General features: G+C 37.7%; 1 protein-coding gene across 1 annotated transcript in view; it reads right to left on the reverse strand.

Annotated features, from left to right (window-relative positions):
- The window catches only part of CHMP3 (charged multivesicular body protein 3), a 58,222-nt gene that overhangs the window by 23,233 nt on the left and 15,240 nt on the right, over positions 1–19,749 (reverse strand). Inside the window, exon 2 of the mRNA XM_081254225.1 lies at positions 10,867–10,927. Within this exon, the coding sequence (XP_081110351.1) occupies positions 10,867–10,927 (61 nt within the window). The remainder of the gene's footprint in view (positions 1–10,866; positions 10,928–19,749) is intronic.

The raw sequence follows: 19,749 nt of genomic DNA on the forward strand, positions 1-19,749 counted from the left end.
GAAGAAACAAAATATTACCAACATAACATGAGGTCCTTTTATGTCCCTACTAATTCACCATGCCCCCAACAAGGGAAACAAATACCCTGACTTCTAACAGCACAGAACAGTCTTGCAGGTACTCTTTTTTTCACTAATATATTCTTTAAATCCATTCACCTTGACTGCTAACATAAAACCAAATGAGGATTGGTTCAAGATGGTGGAGTAGAAGGACATGTGCTCACTCCCTCTTGCGAGAGCACCGGAATCACAACTAACTGCTGAACAATCATCGACAGGAAGACACTGGAACTCACCAGAAAAGATACCCCACATGCAAAGACAAAGGAGAAGCTGCAATGAGACGGTAGGCAGGGCACAATCACAAAAAAATCAAATCTCATAACCGCTGGGTGGGTAACTCACAAACTGGAGAACGCTTATAGCACAGAAGTCCACCCACTGGAGTGAAGGTTCTGAGCCCCACGTCAGGCTTCCCAACCTGGGGGTCGGCAACGGGAGGAGGAATTCCCGGAGAATGAGACTTTGAAGGCTAGAGGGATTGACTGCAGGACTTTGATAGGACTGGGGGAAACAGAGACTCCACTCGTGGAGGGCACACACAAAGTAGCGTGCACACCAGGACCCGGGGGAAGGAGCAGTGACCCCACAGGAGACTGAACGAGACCTACCTGCTAGTGTCAGAGGGTCTCATGCAGAGGTGGGGGGTGGCTGTGGCTCACTGCGGGGACAAGGACACTGGCAGCAGAAGTTCTGGGAAGTACTCATTGGCATAAGCCCTCCCAGAGTCCGCCATTAGCCTTACCAAAGAGCTGTAGGCTCCAGTGCTGGGTTGCTTCAGGCCAAACAACCAACAGGGAGGGAATACAGCCCCACCCAACAGCAGACAAGCAGATTAAAGTTTTACTGAGCTCTGCCCACCAGAGCAACACCCAGCTCTACCCACCACCAGTCCCTCCCATCAGGAAGCTTGCACAAGCCTCTTAGATAGCCTCATCCACCAGAGGGCAGACAGCAGAAGCAAGAACTACAATCCTGAAGCCTGTGGAAGGAAAACCACATTCACAGAAAGACAGACAATATGCAAAGGCAGAGGACTATGTACAAGAGGAAGGAACAAGATTAAACCCCAGAAAAACAACTAAATGGGTAGAGATAGGCAACCTCCCAGAAAAAGAATTCAGAATAATGATAGTGAAGATGATCCAGGACCTCAGAAAGAGAATGGAGGTGAAGATCGAGAAGATGCAAGAAATGTTTAACAAATATCTAGAAGAATTAAAGAACAAACAGAGGTGAACAATACAATAACTGAAATGAAAAATATACTAGAAGGAATCAACAGCAGAATAACTGAGGCAGAAGAATGGATAAGTGACCTGGAAGACAGAATGGTGGAAATCACTGCCACGGAAAAGAATAAAGAAAAAAGAATGAAAAGAAGTGAAGACAGCCTAAGAGACCTCTGGTACAACATCAAATGCATGAACATTCACATTACAGGAGTCCCAGAAGGAGAAGAGAGAGAGAAAGCACCCGAGAAAATATTTGAAGAGATTATAGTTGAAAACTTCCCTAACATGGGAAAGAAAATATCCACCCAACTCCAGGAAGTGCGGACAATCCCAGGCAGGATAAACCCAAGGAGAAACACACCAAGACACATAGTAGTCAAATTGACAAAAATTACAGACAAAGAAAAATTATTAAAAGCAACAAGGGAAAAATGACAAATAACATACAAGGGAACTCCCATAAGGTTAACAGCTGATTTCTCAGCAGAAACTCTACAAGCCAGAAGGGAGTGGCATGATATTCTCAAAGTGATGAAACGGAAGAACCTAAAACCAAGATTACTCTACCCAGCAAGGCTCTCATTCAGATTTGATGGAGAAATCAAAAGCCTTACGGACAAGCAAAAGTTAAGAGAATTCAGCACCACCAAACCAGCTCTACAACAAATGCCAAAGGAACTTCTCTTAAGTAGGAAACACGAGAGAAGAAAAGGACCTACAAAAACAAACCCAAAACAATTAAGAATATTGTAACAGGAACATACATATCGATAATTACCTTAAATGTGAATGGATTAAATGCTCCAACCAAAAGACACAGGCTCGCTGAATGGATACAAAAACAAGATCCGTATATACGCTGTCTACAAGAGACCCACTTCAGAACTAGGGGAACATACAGACTGAAAGTGATGGAAAAAGATATTCCATGCATATGGAAATCAAAAGAAAGCTGGATTAGCAATACTCTTATCAGATAAAACAGAATTTAAAGTAAAGAATGTTACAAGAGACAAGGAAGGACACTACATAATGATCAAAGGATCAATCCAAGAAGAAGATACAACAATAAATATATATGCACCCTACACAGGAGCACCTCAATACACAAGGCGAGTGCTAACAGCTATAGGAGGAAATCGACAGTAACACAATAGTGGGGGACTTGAACCCCCCACTGACACCAATGGACAGATCATCCAGACAGAAAAATAAGGAAACACAAGCTTTAAATGACATAACAGACGAAACAGATGTAATTCATATTTATAGGACATTCCATCCGAAAACAGCAGATTACACTTTCGTCTCAACTGAACATGGAACACTGCCCAGGATAGATCACATCTTGGGTCACAGATCAAGGCTCGGTAAATGTAAGAAAACTGAAATCCGACCAAGCATTTTTCTGACCACAACGCTATGAGATTAGAAATAAATTTCAGGGGAAAAAACGTAAAAAACACAAACACATGAAGGCTAAGCAATACATTACTAAGTAACCAAGAGATCACTGAGAAATCAAAGAGGAAATCTAAAAAATGCCTAGAGACAGATGACAATGAAAACACGATGATCCAAACGATGCAGCAAAAGCAGTTCTAAGAGGGAAGTTTATAGCAATATAATCCTACCTCAAGAAACAAGAAAAATCTCAAATAAACAATCTAACCTTACACCTAAAGGAACCAGAGGAAGAAGAACAAAAAATCCCCAAAGTTAGTAGAAGGAAAGAAATTGAGATCAGAGCAGAAATAAATGGAATACAAACAAAGAAAACAATAGCAAAGATCAATAAAACTAAAAGCTGGTTCTTTGAGAAGATACACAAAAGTGATAAACCTTTAGCCACACTCAAGAAAAGGAGGGAGAGGACTCAAATCAATAAAGTTAGAAATGAAAAAGGAGAAGTTACAATGGACACTGCAGAAATACAAAGCATAAGAGACTACTACAAGCAACTCTTGCCAATAAAGTGGACAACCAGGAAGAAATGGACAAATTCTTAGAAATGTATAACCTTCCAAGACTGAATCAGGAAGAAATAGAAAATATGAACTGACTAATCAAAAGTAACGAAATTGAAACTGTGATTTAAAATCTTCCAACAAAGAAAATTCCAGGACCAGATGGCTTCCCAGGTAAATGCTATCAAACATTTAGAGAAGAGCTAACACCCATCCTTCTCAAACTCTTCTAAAAAAACTGCAGAGGAAGAAACACTCCCAAACTCATTCTATGAGGCCACCATCACCCTGATACCAAAACCAGACAAAGACACTACAAAAAGAGGAAATTACAGACCAATATCACTGATGAATATAGATGCAAAAATCCTCAACAAAATACTAGCAAACAGAATCCAACAACACATTAAAAGGATCATACACCCTGATCAAGTGGGATTTATCCCAGGGATGCAAGGATTCTTCAATATACGCAAATCAATCAATGTGATACACCATATTAACAAATTGAAGGAGAAAAACCATATGATCATCTCAATAGATGCAGAAAAAGCTTTTGACAAAATTCAACCCCCATTTATGAAAAAAAAACTCTCCAGAGAGTGGGCATAGAGGGAACCTACCTCAACATAATAAAGGCCATGTACAACAAACCCACAGCAACAACATTCTCAATGGTGAAAAACTAAAAGTATTTTCTCTAAGATCAGGAACAAGACAAAGATGTCCACTCTCATCACTATTATTCAACATAGCTTTGGAAGTCCTAGCCATGGCAATCAGAGAAGAAAAAGAAATAAAAGGAATACAAATTGAAAAAGAAGAAGTAAAACTGTCACTGCCTGCAGATGACATGACACTATACATAGAGCATCCTAAAGATGCCACCAGAAAACTACTAGAGCTAGTCAATGAATTTGGTAAAGTTGCAGGATAGAAAATTAATGCACAGAAATCTCTTGCATTCCTATACACTAACAACGAAAGATCAGAAAGAGAAATTAAGGAAACAGTCCCATTTACCACTGCAACAAAAAGAATAAAATACCTAGGAATAAACCTGCCTAGGGAGACAAAACACCTATATGCAGAAAACTATAAGACACTGATGGGGCTTCCCTGGTGGCGCAGTGGTTGAGAGTCCGCCTGCCGATGCAGGGGACACGGGTTCGTGCCCCGGTCTGGGAAGATCCCACATGCCGCAGAGCGGCTAGGCCCGTGAGCCATGGCTGCTGAGCCTGCGCATCCGGAGCCTGTGCTCTGCAAGGGGAGAGGCCACAACAGTGAGAGGCCCGCCTACCGCAAAAAAAAAAAAAAAAAAAAAAAGACACTGATGAAAGAAATTAAAGATGATACAAACAGATGGAGAGATATACCATGTTATTGGATTGGAAGAATCAATACTGTGAAAATGACTATACTACCCAAAGCAATCTACAGATTCAATGCAATCCCTATCAAATTAGCAATGGCATTTTTTACAGAATTTGAACAAAAAATCTTAAAATTTGTATGGAGACACAAAAGACCCCCAATAGCCAAAGCAATCTTGAGGGAAAAAAATAGACCTGGAGGAATCAGACTCCCTGACTTCACACTATTCCACAAAGCTACTGTAATCAAAACAGTATGGTACTCTCACAAAACCAGACACACAGATCAATGGAAAAGAATAGGGAGCCCAGAAATGAATGCTTAAGGTCAATTCATCTATGACAAAGGAGGCAAGGATATACAATGGAGAAAAGACAGTCTCTTCAATAAGTGGGGCTGTGAAAATTGGACAGCTACATGTAAAAGAATGAAATCAGAACACTCCCTAACACCACACAGAAAAAAAACCCCTCAAAATGGATTAAAGACCTAAATGTAAAAGCAGACAGTATAAACTCTTAGCGGAAAACAAAGGAAGAACACTCTTTGACATAAATCACAGCAAGATCTTTTTTGACCCATCTCCCAGAGTAATGGAAATAAAAACAAAAATAAACAAGTGGGACGTAATGAAACTTAAAATGTTTTGCACAGCAAAGGAAATCATAAAAAAGATGAAAAGACAAGCTTCAGAATGGGAGAAAATATTTGCAAACACATCAACGGACAAAGGAGCCATCTCCAAAATATATCAACAGCTCATGCAGCTCAATAAGAGAAAAACAAACAACCCAATTCAAAATATGTAGAAGACCTAAATAGACATTTCTCCAAAGAAGACACACAGATGGTCAAGAGGCACATGAAAAGCTGCTCAACATCACTAATTACTAGAGAAATGCAAATGAAAACTACAATGAGGTATCACCTCATATTGGTTAGAATGGGCATCATCAGAAAATCTACAAACAATAAATGCTGGAGAGGGTGTAGAGAAAAGGGCACCCTCTTGCACTGTTGGTGGGAATGTAAACTGATACAACCACTATGGAAAACAGTAGGGAAGTTCCTTAAAAAACTAAAAATAGAATTACCATATGACCCAGCAATCCCACTACTGCGCATATACCCACAGAAAACTGTAATTCAAAAAGCCCCTTCAGGGCTACAAGGAGAAGAGCTCACAAACTCAAAGGAAAACTAGTAGAGCGTTTCTAATAGTTAAACGCTAGGAAAGATAAGGACAACTTTACAAATGAGCAATTAAAAATAAAAGAAAAAGGATATGGAAACTAGTCTGAGCTGAGAGAAGGGCCGCTGTTTACAGGTCTGTACACTAAACTAAGACACAGACAGTCTTCTAGAGAGGCAGGATGCTGGCGGAGAGAAGCGGAGGATGTGCAAAGACTTGTGCCACAACGACTCCTCCCCAGGTCCACGGTAGGATACATACAACCAGTTTGTGTACACTAGGCCTGCCAAGTGTTTCCCGCCGCCCCCCCCCGCCTCCGGACAGAGTTTTTATTGGGTACTGCCCCTGCAGCCCATCCATCCCCCCCCACAAGTCCCCTCGGTGTGCCCCAGAGGGGAAGCCCTCTAGGAGGTGCACAAGAGGAACTCCATGGGGCACTTGGGACAGACCCACCAGCCAGCAAGCAGAGAGCATGGGCTCTCCCTGGCTCTGAAGCGGCCCTGCCCCAGGCTCCGCTCCTCCACGTCTCCTCCCGTGAGCTCCGCAGCAGCCGCTCAGCCTCTGTCAGAGCGTGGGGCCCCAGCCCGGGCTGTCACCCCGGCCGATGCTGGAGCCTTCCACGGCCACATTGGGTCTGCTCATGCACCCCAATGTTCACTGCAGCACTATTTACAATAGCCAGGTCATGGAAGCCACCTAAATGTCCACTGACAGACGAATGGATAAAGAAGATGTGGTACATGTATACAATGGAATATTACTTAGCCATAACAAGGAATGAAACTGGGTCATTTGTAGAGATGTGGATAGACCTAGAGACTGTCATAGTGTGAAGTAAGAAAGAGAAAAACAAATATCGTATATTAACACATATATGTGGAATCTAGAAAAATGGTACAGATGAACCAGTTTGCAGGGCAGAAATAGACCCAGATGTAGAGAACAAACGTTTGGACACCAAGGAGGAAAGTGGGGGGTGGGGTGGTGGTGGGATGAATTGGGAGATTGGGATTGACATATACACTAATATATATAAAATAGATAACTAATAAGAACCTGCTGTATAAAAATAAAGAAATAATAAAATTCAAATCAAAGACTAAATAAAGCTATGTATGCTATCTAAAACAAACACAAAAAAACCAAATGAAAGACTTTGAAAGTGTTTCAGTGGTAAACCTTCATATGCAAGTAACGTTTAAAGTAATCACATTATTTCAAAGTTATACATTGTCTAAAGTAACCCCTACCCTCCTTTTTTGGTATCACCATAAATGTAGTAAATTGTCTACTATATGCCAAGTACTGTCCTAAACATTTTACATACATTCACAGATTTGTCAGTACAGTTCTGTGAGATTCAAAGAATTTTAACAGGGACAGGTGGCTAATTGATAGCAGTGATGGTTGAAATCTGGTAGTGTAAGGACTCCAATACCCACTATTATTTTTCTGATATCATGTTAGATAGTTAACTAATAAATTGCTATGAATGAGAAATAACAGGAACCACGAGGAGAAAGACAGAGCTTGAAGATCATTTAACCAGATAAATGAGCTATGGATGTGAGAAGGTATACAATAAGCAAAGCACAAAACAGGAATAAACAAGGTTTGTGAGACACTAACTGAATTTATGTGGTTTCTAAAGATGACATTAATCAATGGTTTGTGCTATTATTGTCATACTGCTTAGTTCTACATATGTTTTATGCCCCATATTATTTTTAAACAGTCAATAATTATTAAAAAGAAACTTTTAAAAGAGAAAAACATTATATTTACTTACATACTTATAATTTCCAGCATGCTTCATTCCTCTGGGTAAATCCAAATTTGTATCTGGTATGATTTTCCTTCAGCTTACAACTTCCTTTAACGTTTCTCATACTGTAGACCTACTAGCAACAAATTCTCTTGGCTTTTGTATACAAGTATCTTTACTTCACCTTTGAATGCTGTTTTCATTGGACACAGAATTCTAGGATAATGTGGGGATTTTTCTTTTATCATATCAAAGATGTTTTGGTTCATATTGTTTCTGATAATAAAATTTTAATCATTACCCATTCCTCAGACTGTTTTATCTCTTTATTGTTACCTTTCAGTAATTTGATTATGATACGTCCTGGCAAGGTTTTCTTTGTGTTTATCCCGTTTGAAATTGGAGTTCCTTGGATCTGTGGGTTTACAGTTTTCATCAGCTATTATATCATGTGATCCTTTCTGGACTCTTTTCCTTCTGAGACTCAAATTACATGTTGGATCATTTGATTTTTTTTTTTTTTTACTTTTTTCTCTCAGTACTGCAGTTTGGATAGTTTGTATTACTATCTTTGATTTCACTGATCTTGTTTTCTGTAGTGTATAATCTGCTTGTTCAACCCATTCAGTGAAGCTTTCATTTTACTTCACTTCATTCTAGATCTTTCATCTAAGTTCTACTTTGTTCTTTTCAGTATCTTCTATTTACCTCTTCATTATGTTCATGTTTTCCTTTGAAACATATGTTCATTATGTTTTCCTTTAAATACCTCAACATATTTATAATAGCTGTTTAAAATCCCTGTCTGCTTATTCATTTGATCATCCATTTTTTTTCTGGGTCTATTTATATTTCCTGATTTTTCTCTTGATTTTGGGTCACACTTTCCTAGTAACTTTTCATTGGATGCTGAACACTCTAAATGTTTCATTTTGGGGTATCTGCAATTTTGGTAGTTCAGCCTTAAAGAGCTTTAAAGAATGTTCAGCTTTAGTTTGGTAGTTCAGCTTTCAAGACTTCTTTTAATTTTTATTTATTTTTAATTAATTTTTATTGGAGTATAGTGGCTTTACAATGTTGTGTTAGTTTCTACTGTACAACAAAGTGAATCAGCTCTACATATATATATATCCCCTCTTTTTTGGATTTCCTTCCCATTTAGGTCACCACAGAACACCGAGTAGAGTTCCTGTGCTATACAGTAATAGATCTGCTTTTAAGCTTTGTTGGTGTGGGCGTATGGTAGCCTTTATTAAGGCATGACCCTTCTGCAGTCTCTACTGAATGCCCCAGATAGTCAACAAAGTCTCTTTACTGGGCCTGGTCAGAACTCTACCATCTCTCAATCCTCTGTTAACTCTGGGAACCGTTTAGCTTACAGCCTCCTCCGGGTAGCTGCTCTGTCCCCAGTAACTGTTCTTTGCCTCCTAACATCTCATTCTAAGTATGCACAGCTTAGCAGTCGGCTAAAGACTCAATGGGACCCTGTGCGGATATTTACAGCTTGGATATTGCTCTTGTTCTGATACTCTGCCCCACAAGTTCCAGCCACTGCAGCCTCCTGAACCCTAGTCTCTTTCTCCTCAATTCAGTGAGAACACCACACTCTGCTTGGAATCTCCTTCCACATGCTATGGCCCAGAAAGTCTCCCTAGGCAGAAAATGAGGACCATATTAGGGCTCTCTCCTTCTGTTTCCCTTTTCTCACTGATCAAAATCCTGCACTGACAGTTATCCAATGTTTGAAAAAAGATGTTTCACAGCTTTTGTCCAGTTTTTTCTTTATTTACAATGGAGTGCAAGTTCAAATCCATAACCATTACTCCATCATGGCTAAGAATGTAATTCCCCTCTGTAACTATTTTTTATTTATTTACTTTTGGAATATCTTATTTACAAGTATTTTTATTTTTTTAATTGAAGTATAGTTGCTGTACAATATTATATAAGTTACAGATGTACAACATAGTGATTCACAATTTGTAAAGGCTTTACTCCATTTACAGTTATTATAAAATATTGGCTATATTCCCCATGTTGTACAATATATCCCTGTAGCTTATTTTTTTTTCCTTGTAGCTTATTTTATACCTAATAGTTTGTACGTTTTACTTCCCTACCCCTGTATTGCTATTCTAATTCTTTTTTAAAAGGAGTGATATGGTGATACCTGTTATTTTCTCCAATCATGAAAGTGTTAAAAATCATAAAAGTTTTAAATGTTACTCTTTGCAAGTCACCTTAGTTTTAAGTAGTACTCAACAATAATCAACTTTGTTTAGAAACATATTTTGCTCAATTTACAGCCATGCTAAGATAAACTGTGGTGAAAATGGAACTGCATTCCTCACATACAATTTATTTAATTTGAATTCCATAAAACCATTTCTTTATAAGTAGGAAGAGGTTTCTTTACTTTTTTTCTCAAATGCCTTAAAACAACAAAAATTTATTCTTTAATTGTGGTGATCAGAAGTCTAAAATTGGGCAGAAGTCTAAAATGTGGCAAGGAAGAACCTGTGTGCCGTAACTAAGACCCGGCACAGCCCAATAAATATTAAAAAACAAAAACAAAAAACAAGCCTAAAATCCAGGTGTTGGAAGGGCTGTGTTTCTTCTGGAAGCTTCAGGGAAGAATCCATTTCCTTGTCTTTTCTAGTTTCTAGAGGTCAACTGCATTCCTTAGCTTGTGTCTTCTTCCTCCATCTTCAAAGCATAGCACTCTAACATCTGGTTCTGTGGTCACATCTCCTTTTCTCTCACTTTTTCTCAACACACTGCCTCCCTCTTATAAGGACTCTTATGAGCCCACCCAGATAGCCCAGGATTAATCTCCCCACCTCAAGATCCTTAATTTAATCAAATCTGCAAGTTCCCTTTTGCTATGTAAGGTAACATATTCACAGGTTCTGAGGTTTAGGACGTGGACATCTTTGGGAGGCCATTATTCTGTCTACCACAGAATGTGAGCACCTGCTTTGTTTCCAACAGTAACCTGGACTCTAGGAAATCACAGATGAATGAACATGGCCTCTCCCCCTTGAATAGCTCAATGCCAGGCTGGAGGAAAGATTTTAGTTCTTATCAAATGTAAAGATCTTTGAGTTGATTATATCTTGTTTTTCTTACTATAATTAGAAAGCAAATAATTAGGGCAGCCATAAATAATAAATATAAACTATGTTTTATAGATGTAGATACAGTTTACTTTTATGAACTAATGCAAAATACACCAAGATAAAGAATAGGAGATGTAAAATAATAATTTACCTCTTATTTGCCTGTCAACAACTCTCATTTCCTTTCTTATCTTCAATGACCATTCATTCACCTGGGAAAAATTTTACAAAAGGAATTATAAGAGAAGTCAATACCCCCAGTTCATCACATTTTAAAGAATTTTATATTAATGCTACATTTATTCCTGACACAAGCTAGAAGTAATATAAACTTATTTTGAAAGAAACAGCCTTAGGGCCAAATTCTTTTTTTTTTCTTCTCTGGCCAAATTCTGGGTTTTTTTCCCATCTTTTCATTCACAGTACATAGAAGTCTCAAACTATTCAAAGATTCCCATCTGAAGGCAGTATGAAGCACTTTATACAAGCTCCCCAAGAAAGTTCAGTACCCTGCAGGTATATAAAAATTTTTCATGAGGTGCCATGGGCATAGAAAGGTTTTGTGGGCATCAGATTTTCAATTTCTATACATAATTATTTTTAAAAAACTGCTCTGCCTGTGTGATAAGAATTCACCTTTTCCTTCTCCCCTTTAACAATAATACTTTTTCATTTTACAAAAGAAATATATTCCTCTAACCTATGTGTCTCTTCTTACTATGATAGGTTTCCCTGAGAGGCAAAAACCTCTGAAGCACTAAACATAGGGACAACTAGAAATACTGCTATAGGTGTTGAAAAAGTAGCGAATGACTCTAATAATTACCAAATTCTTATGCATTTCTTTCTAATTTTTCAGTTTCAAAAATGGGCTTCCCTGGTGGCGCAGTGGTTGAGAGTCCACCTGCTGATGCAGGGGACATGGGTTCGTGCCCCGGTCCGGGAAGGTCCCACATGCTGCTGAGCGGCTGGGCCCATGAGCCATGGCCACTGAGCCTGCGCATCCAGAGCCTGTGCTCCACAACAGGAGAGGCCACAACAGTGAGAGGCCCGCGTACCGCCAAAAAAAAAAAAAAAAAAAAGAAGGAAAATCTGAGTTATCAGTTGATAAATCATTAAAACTAAATTTTACATTTAATCAACTATTGCTTTTGGCATATGACACAGAAGTTCAAAAAACTAAGTGACACTGACACAGAAAAATCCTTTCCGCTACCATCTACTTATTTATATTAACAATGTTTCTCATCATGTGAGTCTAATAAAACATAAAATAGGGCTTTCTTCTAGTTGAGGCGCCTCACGATGAGGCTGTCTTCTCTACATCACAGCCATGCCACCCAAGGACCCTCTGCAGTTGGCGCAGCCCTTCAGAAACAAGAAGATGACCACAGCCGTGGCACACTGGCTCCTTAGGTGAATGGGTTACCCCCAGAGATGATCCAACCACGCACAGCTACAATACAGCTACAATACAAGTTACTGGTACCGGTTCTGCTTCTGGACAAGGAGCAATTTGCTGGCATGGACCTCAGTGTCTGTGTGAAGGGTGGTGGTCACACAGCCCAGCTTTTGCAATCCACCAGTCCACCTCCAAAGCCCTGGTGATCTTACTATCAGAAATATGTGGATAGGCTTCCAAAAAGATCAGAGACATCCTCAACCTGTATGACTGGACATCGCTAGTAGCCGCAAATTCAAACATTTGGAGACCCTGGTGTCTGCAATTACTACTAGAAACCCTACAAATAAGCCTATCATGACGATCAGGGTTCACCTTTATAATAAACAATGGTTGTGAGATTTAAGGTAAAAAATAATAAAACAGGAATGGAATTGATGCTGACCCTTTCATGCATTCATCCATGAATACATGAACTAAATGGCATTAAAAAATTCATATCCTTAAGATGTATTTCCAATAAATTTCACTTTTTAATGACTTTAAAATCATTATTTAACAAAATCTGTAAAATATTTATTATTCATCAACTCTAATAACTCCACCCAGATGATATATTAAAGCACTTAAAATTGTATGGTTATACAATTTTAAAAGTTAATGTTAGGTTTAAATATACATTTTTAAGTGAAATTCACGTAACTATACTTAGCCATTTTTAAAATAAATTTTATTTATTTATTTATTTTTAAAATTTTGGCTGCTTTGGGTCTTCATTGCTGTGCACAGGCTTTCTTTAGTTGTGGCGAGTGGGGGCTACTCTTTGTTGCAGTGTGCGGGCTTCTCATTGTGGTGGCTTCTCTTGTTGCGGAGCATGGGCTCTAGGCACACGGGCTTCAGTAGCTGTGGCATGCAGGCTCAGTAGTTGTGGCACATAGGTTCTAGAGCGCAGGCTCAGTAGTTGTGGCACATGGGCTTAGTTGCTCCACAGCATGTGGGGTCTTCCTGGACCAGAGCTTGAATCTGTGTTCCCTGCATTGGCAAGCAGGTTCTTAACCACTGCGCCACCAGGGAAGCCCTACTTAGCCACTTTAAAATGTGCCTTTTTTAAAAAGGCACTGCTGCATTGTTTGCAGTAGTGAAAGTCTATAAATTACCTAAATGTATATCAAGAGGAGACTAGCTAAACACATTAGAGAATTTCCATAAGTGAACAGTATATTCTAATTAAAGAGAGAAAGGCAATGCACTGAGGACTACCCATGGAATTAATTCTCAAAATATAAATGAAAATAGCAAGGTAAAGAATGTGTACAGTATAATATTACATATGTTAAAGGGAGAGAAGAGGAAAGAGAGGGAGAGGCTAAAGGAGAGAAGGAAGGAGCAGGAAAGGGGAGGAAGAGAGGGAGGTGAAAAAAAGGGAGAGAGATATATAAATGTCTCTATATATTCATATATTATGGAATATCAACAGAAAAATCCACAGGAAATTAGGCTGCCTTCAAAGATAGAAACTGAATTAATTTGTGAACAGGACTGAAAGGGAGATTTACTTTTTCCTGTAATTTAGGATACACTTTGCTGCCTTTTGAATTTTATAATATGTGCAAATATAACCTATTTCAAGAAACACTTCTTTAAAAAATAACATAAAAAAGAATTATGAAAAAAGTCCAGGTTCAGGAGCTGCTTTAAATCATCCCTGTTTGGAATAAATACTTTAAAATTCTACCTTGTAATATTAGAATATTCATTAAGGCTATTTTTTAAAAAATTGTTTTAGATGCCACACAGCCTACTCTGTTAGACAATTACCCAAAACTTTAAAATAGTTCAATGTGAACCCAAATTTTGTTTCACTTTCATAAGTGACAACCAGCAGTTTCTAACATTAAAAAGTTTAAAAAAGTAAAATGTATGACAAGTGATGATAATTGAAGACTGAAGTCAATTTGTCTTCATTATAGGGAAAAGTAGTAATTAATTTACCTACTTTTATTTCCAAACCAGAATAACAAGTTTTCTGATTTAGTGCAAAATGTATTTTCATCTCTGTAAAATGACTTCAATGTTACAAGTAATACACTTCATTGTGAAGGATCATTGTATATCATATATGGGGTAGCAGCTCAGGAAAATGCGAGCAAGAAAGAGAAATGTGCAAATGATACAACACAGAGAAGAATATAATACGCTCTTAGTGAGAAAATAAAGATTCAAACAAAGACATTAAAGGAAGGTTTAATCTAAGGGGGGATAATTTCAAAAAGATTTGGAGAGTTCCATCTCTGCCTAGGTATAGAAAGCGGAGAAGACTCTCAAGACGGTAAGACAAAGCTGAATGAACTACAAAATAACTTTTCCTGAACCTGTTGAAAAGCTCAGGTCACAAGGCAACAGTACAGCATGAAATCTAAAGAAAGGCACTTCTAAGAAAAGAGGGAACACCAGCACTGAATCATCTGTGGTATAGCCTGGATGGCAGGCACCTTAAAAGCAACTGAAGAAAATTCAGTTAAATTTCTAAATAAATTGATAAAATCCAAGTGTGGGTTAGTGGACAGCAAAGAACCTCAGGAGCCACAAGTACAATGGGAGTTCACATCAACTTTCAGGTTCTTCAAATGGAAATGGCATAAAAATGCTGAAATGTACACAAAGAATGCCTTCATTGGCTCACAAAACTTGACACAGCTGAAGAAAGAATCAACAAACTTGAAGAAAAGTCAATAGAAGTTACCCAAACTAAAAAAAAGAATAAAATAAAGCAAAGTATCCAAGAGCTATGAGATAATAACAAATGGTCTAACACATGTGTAATTGGTATCCCAGCAGGAAATGAGAGAAGAGAGCGTAAGTATTTGAGGAAACGATGGCTGAAAATTTTCCAAAAATAATGAAAAATATCAAACCACAGATGCAGGAAGCTCAGAGAATCCCAAACAAGATAAATATCAAAAACAAAACAAACAAAAAATACAATGTAACACCACACAACACACCTAAACACATTATATTCAAGATGTTGAAAATCAGAGATAAAATCTTAAACCCAGCTAGAGAGGAAAAAACTATGCATTAATGACAAAGGAACGAAGACAAGAAGTACATCAGACTTCTCAAAAGAAACTACGATCAGGAGATAATGGAGAGACATCTTTAAAGTGCTGAGAGAACTTAAAAAATTCTCTCAATTCAAAATTCTATATTGGTGAAAATATCATTCAAAGTGAAGACAACTTCCAGATTCAGCTCTGATATATAGAGATTGGAAGTCATCACTCCCATCCATAAAACAAGGAAAAAAACCAACAACTTTTCTTTGATTCAACAGAAAACCAAGGTTATAGGTCAAACGGCCATCCTGCAATGTGGAGACAGAGGTGAATACAGAGAGTGACATTTGAGATATGCTTACCTGGACCACTGGAAGGAACATTTAAATGGTAATTTCGACTAATTGCTGGTAGATGAGTGTAGACTACCATGAGAATGAAACTCCTAGGTCCGCCAAAACTTTCATGGGCTTTACCTCCAAGAACCACAGAAGTTTCTCATTGTGAAAAAGCAAGAAAGATACCCCTATTTCTCCGGCAGGGAGAAAAGAAAAGTAACCATTCTGAAATATTCACACAGTGTTTTTCTTTGTAAAAAAGGCCTATCCTCCAGTAAAACAAACCTTACTAGAGCCTTATCTCACCCTGGAGAAGGATGTTTATCTGACATTATCTGCTTTCTCCTAGTCTTCCTATGTCACTGGGAGTGGGCAGGAAGCTAAGAAACACTTGTGAACACCACGTCCAGGGACACAGGTCACTAAAACACTGAGTTTTAATAAGATTATAGAATGCTTCCAGTCCCCCACACCTTACCACCACACCAATAGGGCTCCAGTTTAACAATGCATTAGAGATAAAAGAGATGCAAGATGCATGCCCTATCTAAAGAGGAGTTTTTGTGGATGCCCAAGATAACAAGAGAAATAAAAACAAGGACAGTAGAGGAACTTTAAGCCTCTGGCACCTATAGCCACAGCAAACATTAACAAAGCCAAACCTCTAGCCTGATCACCATAAAACCTCATACTGAAGACCTATTTACCTCATTTCCTATTACCCCACATATCACATCCAGTTACCAACAAAAAATTACAAAGCATTCTAAAAGACAAGAAAAATCACAGTCTGAAGAGATAAAGTTGGCATCAGAACCAGACTTAAATATGACATAGATATTGACATTTTCTGGCTCTTGTGGGAAAAGTAAACATTACCCAAGAAGAGACAGGTAATGTAAGCACAAAGATGGAACCATTAAGGATCAAAAGGAAATGCTAGAAATATAAAACACATTAATATTATAACAGAAATGAAGACTGCATTTGACGAGTTCATCAGTACATAAGACATAGCCAAGGAATATATCAGTGAATCTGAACCAGTGAATAGAAACTTGCAAAACTGAAATGCAATAGGAAAAAGAATGAGAACAAACAGAAGAGGACATCTAAGAACAGTGGACAATTTCAAAAGATGTAACATACACATAATTGAATACCAGAAGGAGAAAAAAAGAGAAAACAGTACAGAAAAAATATGAAATAATAATGGCTGAGAACTTTCCAAAATTAATGACAGACCCCAAAACCATGGATAAAGGAAGCAAAGAGAAGACAAAGTAGGATAAGAATCCAAAAAATGACAACTAGTTATCTCATTTCAAAATGGGGAACACGAGAGCAAAGAGAAAAATTTGAAAGACAGAGAAAAAACATACCTCACCTACAAGGGAACAAAGATAAGAATTACAAAACACTCTTTGTTATAAACTATGGAAGCAAGAAGAGAGTGGAGTGAGATAAAGTGCTGGAGAAAAAATCACCAACCTAGAATTCTACATCCAGCAAAATTATCTTTCAAAAGAGGAGAAGTAAAGACTTTAGCAGGCAAACAAAAATTGAGGGAATTCATCACAGCAGATCTAGATTACCAGAAATGTTTTTTAAAAGTTCTTCAGGGAGAAGCAAAATTATACAGGTCAGAAACTGGGACATATATAAAGAAAGAATATTAAGAAAGAATAAATGAAGACAAAATCTATTTTCTTATTCCTAACTTTTTTTTTTTTTTGGCTGTGTGGCATGGCTTGTGGGCTATTAGTTCCCCAACCAGGGATTGAACCCATGCCCCAGAAGTGAAAGCGCTGAGTCCTAACCACTGGACCGCCAGGGAATTTCCTATTCTTAAAGTAATAATAGTAACAGTATATTGGGTGAAGATAGAATATGGATAACTGAAATGAATGAGAGCAATATCATAATGGACAGAATACACTGTTAAAAGGTATCCGCATTACATGTAAAACAGTATAATAGCATTTGAAGTTAACTTAATTAAAAATGTATATTTCAAAATCTGGGACAATCACTAAAAACTTTTTAAAAACACATAATTCATACGCTAATAGATGAGATTAAATGAATCATATGAAAGGTTCAGTGAAAACCAGACAGGGAAAGCAAGAAAGCGAGAGAGAGAGAAAGAGAGAAAGAAAGAAAAAGTCAACGATACATTGCCTACAAGACTAAGGTTAAAAGTAAATATAAAGACTAACATTAAAAGGAAAGGGAAGAGGGCTTCCCTGGTGGCGCAGTGGTTGAGAGTCCACCTGCCGATGCAGGGGACACGGGTTCGTGCCCCAGTCTGGGAAGATCCCACATTCTGTGGAGCGGCTGGGCCCATGAGCCATGGCTGCTGAGCCTGCGCATCTGGAGCCTGTGCTCCACAATGGGAGAGGCCACAGCAGTGAGAGGCTGGCGTACCGCAAAAAAAAAAAAAAAAAGTAAAAGGTAGGAGAAATATACCATGCAAACACTAATCAAAACCAAGCTCTCTCCTATCTCACACAGTATATAGAAATTAACTCTACACTAGTCAAAGACCTCGATATAGGAGCTAAAACTATAAAACTCAGAAGAAAATACAGGGCTAAATCATCATAACTTTGGATTTGTATTAGAAACATCCCAAAAGCATGAGCAAAAAAAAAAAAAAAAAAAAAAAGAAAATACATACATTGAACTTCATCAAAATTTAAAACTGTGCATCAAAGAATATTATCAGAAAAATAATAAGATCACCTATAGAATGGGAGAAAATGTTTGCAAATTACATACCTGATAAGGGTCTTCTAACAAAATATATAAAGAATTCGTACAACTCAATAACAAAAAGACAACCCAATTAAAAAACAGGCAAAGGACCTAGAGACACATACAGACTGAAAGTAAGGGGATGGAAAAAGATATTCCATGCAAATGGAAATCAAAAGAAAGCTGGAGTAGCAATTCTCATATCAGACAAAATAGACTTTAAAATAAAAACTATTACAAGAGACAAAGAAGGACACTACATAATGATCAAGGGATCAATCCAAGAAGAAGATATAACAATTGTAAATATTTATGCACCCAACATTAGAGCACCTCAATACATAAGGAAAATACTAACAGCCATAAAAGGGGAAATTGACAGTAACACACTCATAGTAGGGGACTTCAACACCCCACTTTCACCAATGGACAGATCATCCAAAATAAAAATAAATAAAGAAACACAAGCTTTAAATGATACATTAAACAAGATGGACTTAATTGATATTTATAGGACATTCCATCCAAAAACAACAGAATACACACTTTTCTCAAGTGCTCATGGAACATTCTCCAGGATAGACCATATCTTGGGTCACAAATCAAGCCTTGGTAAGTTTAAGAAAATTGAAATTGTCTCAAGTATCTTTTCCGACCAAAATGCTATGAGACTAGATATCAATTACAGGAAAAGATCTGTAAAAAATACAAACACATGGAGGCTAAACAATACACTACTTAATAACGAAGTGATCACTGAAGAAATCAAAGAGGAAATAAAAAAATACCTAGAAACAAATGACAATGGAGACACAACGACCCAAAACCTATGGGATGCAGCAAAAGCAGTTCTAAGAGGGAAGTTTATAGCAATACAATCCCACCTTAAGAAACAGGAAATATCTCAAGTAAACAACCTGACCCTGCACCTAAAGCAATTAGAGAAAGAAGAACAAAAAACCCCCAAAGTTAGAAGAAGGAAAGAAATCATAAAGATCAGATCAGAAATAAATGAAAAAGAAATGAAGGAAACGATAGCAAAGATCAATAAAACTAAAAGCTGGTTCTTTGAGAAGATAAACAAAATTGATAAACCATTAGATGAACTCATCAAGAAAAAAAGGGAGAAGACTCAAATCAATAGAATTAGAAATGAAGAAGGAGAAGTAACAACTGACACTGCAGAAATACGAAAGATCATGAGAGATTACTACAAGCAACTCTATGCCAATAAAATGGACAACCTGGAAGAAATGGACAAATTCTTAGAAATGCACAACCTGCCAAGACTGAATCAGGAAGAAATAGAAAATATGAACAGACCAATCACAAGCACTGAAATTGAAACTGTGATTAAAAATCTTCCAAAAAACAAAAGCCCAGGACCAGAGGGCTTCACAGGCAAATTCTATCAAACATTTAGAGAAGAGGTAACACCTATCCTTCTCAAACTCTTCCAAAATATAGCAGAGGGAGGA

Source organism: Mesoplodon bidens (genome assembly GCF_964165515.1).
Source record: "Mesoplodon bidens genome assembly, chromosome: 14".
NCBI lineage: Eukaryota > Metazoa > Chordata > Mammalia > Artiodactyla > Ziphiidae > Mesoplodon > Mesoplodon bidens.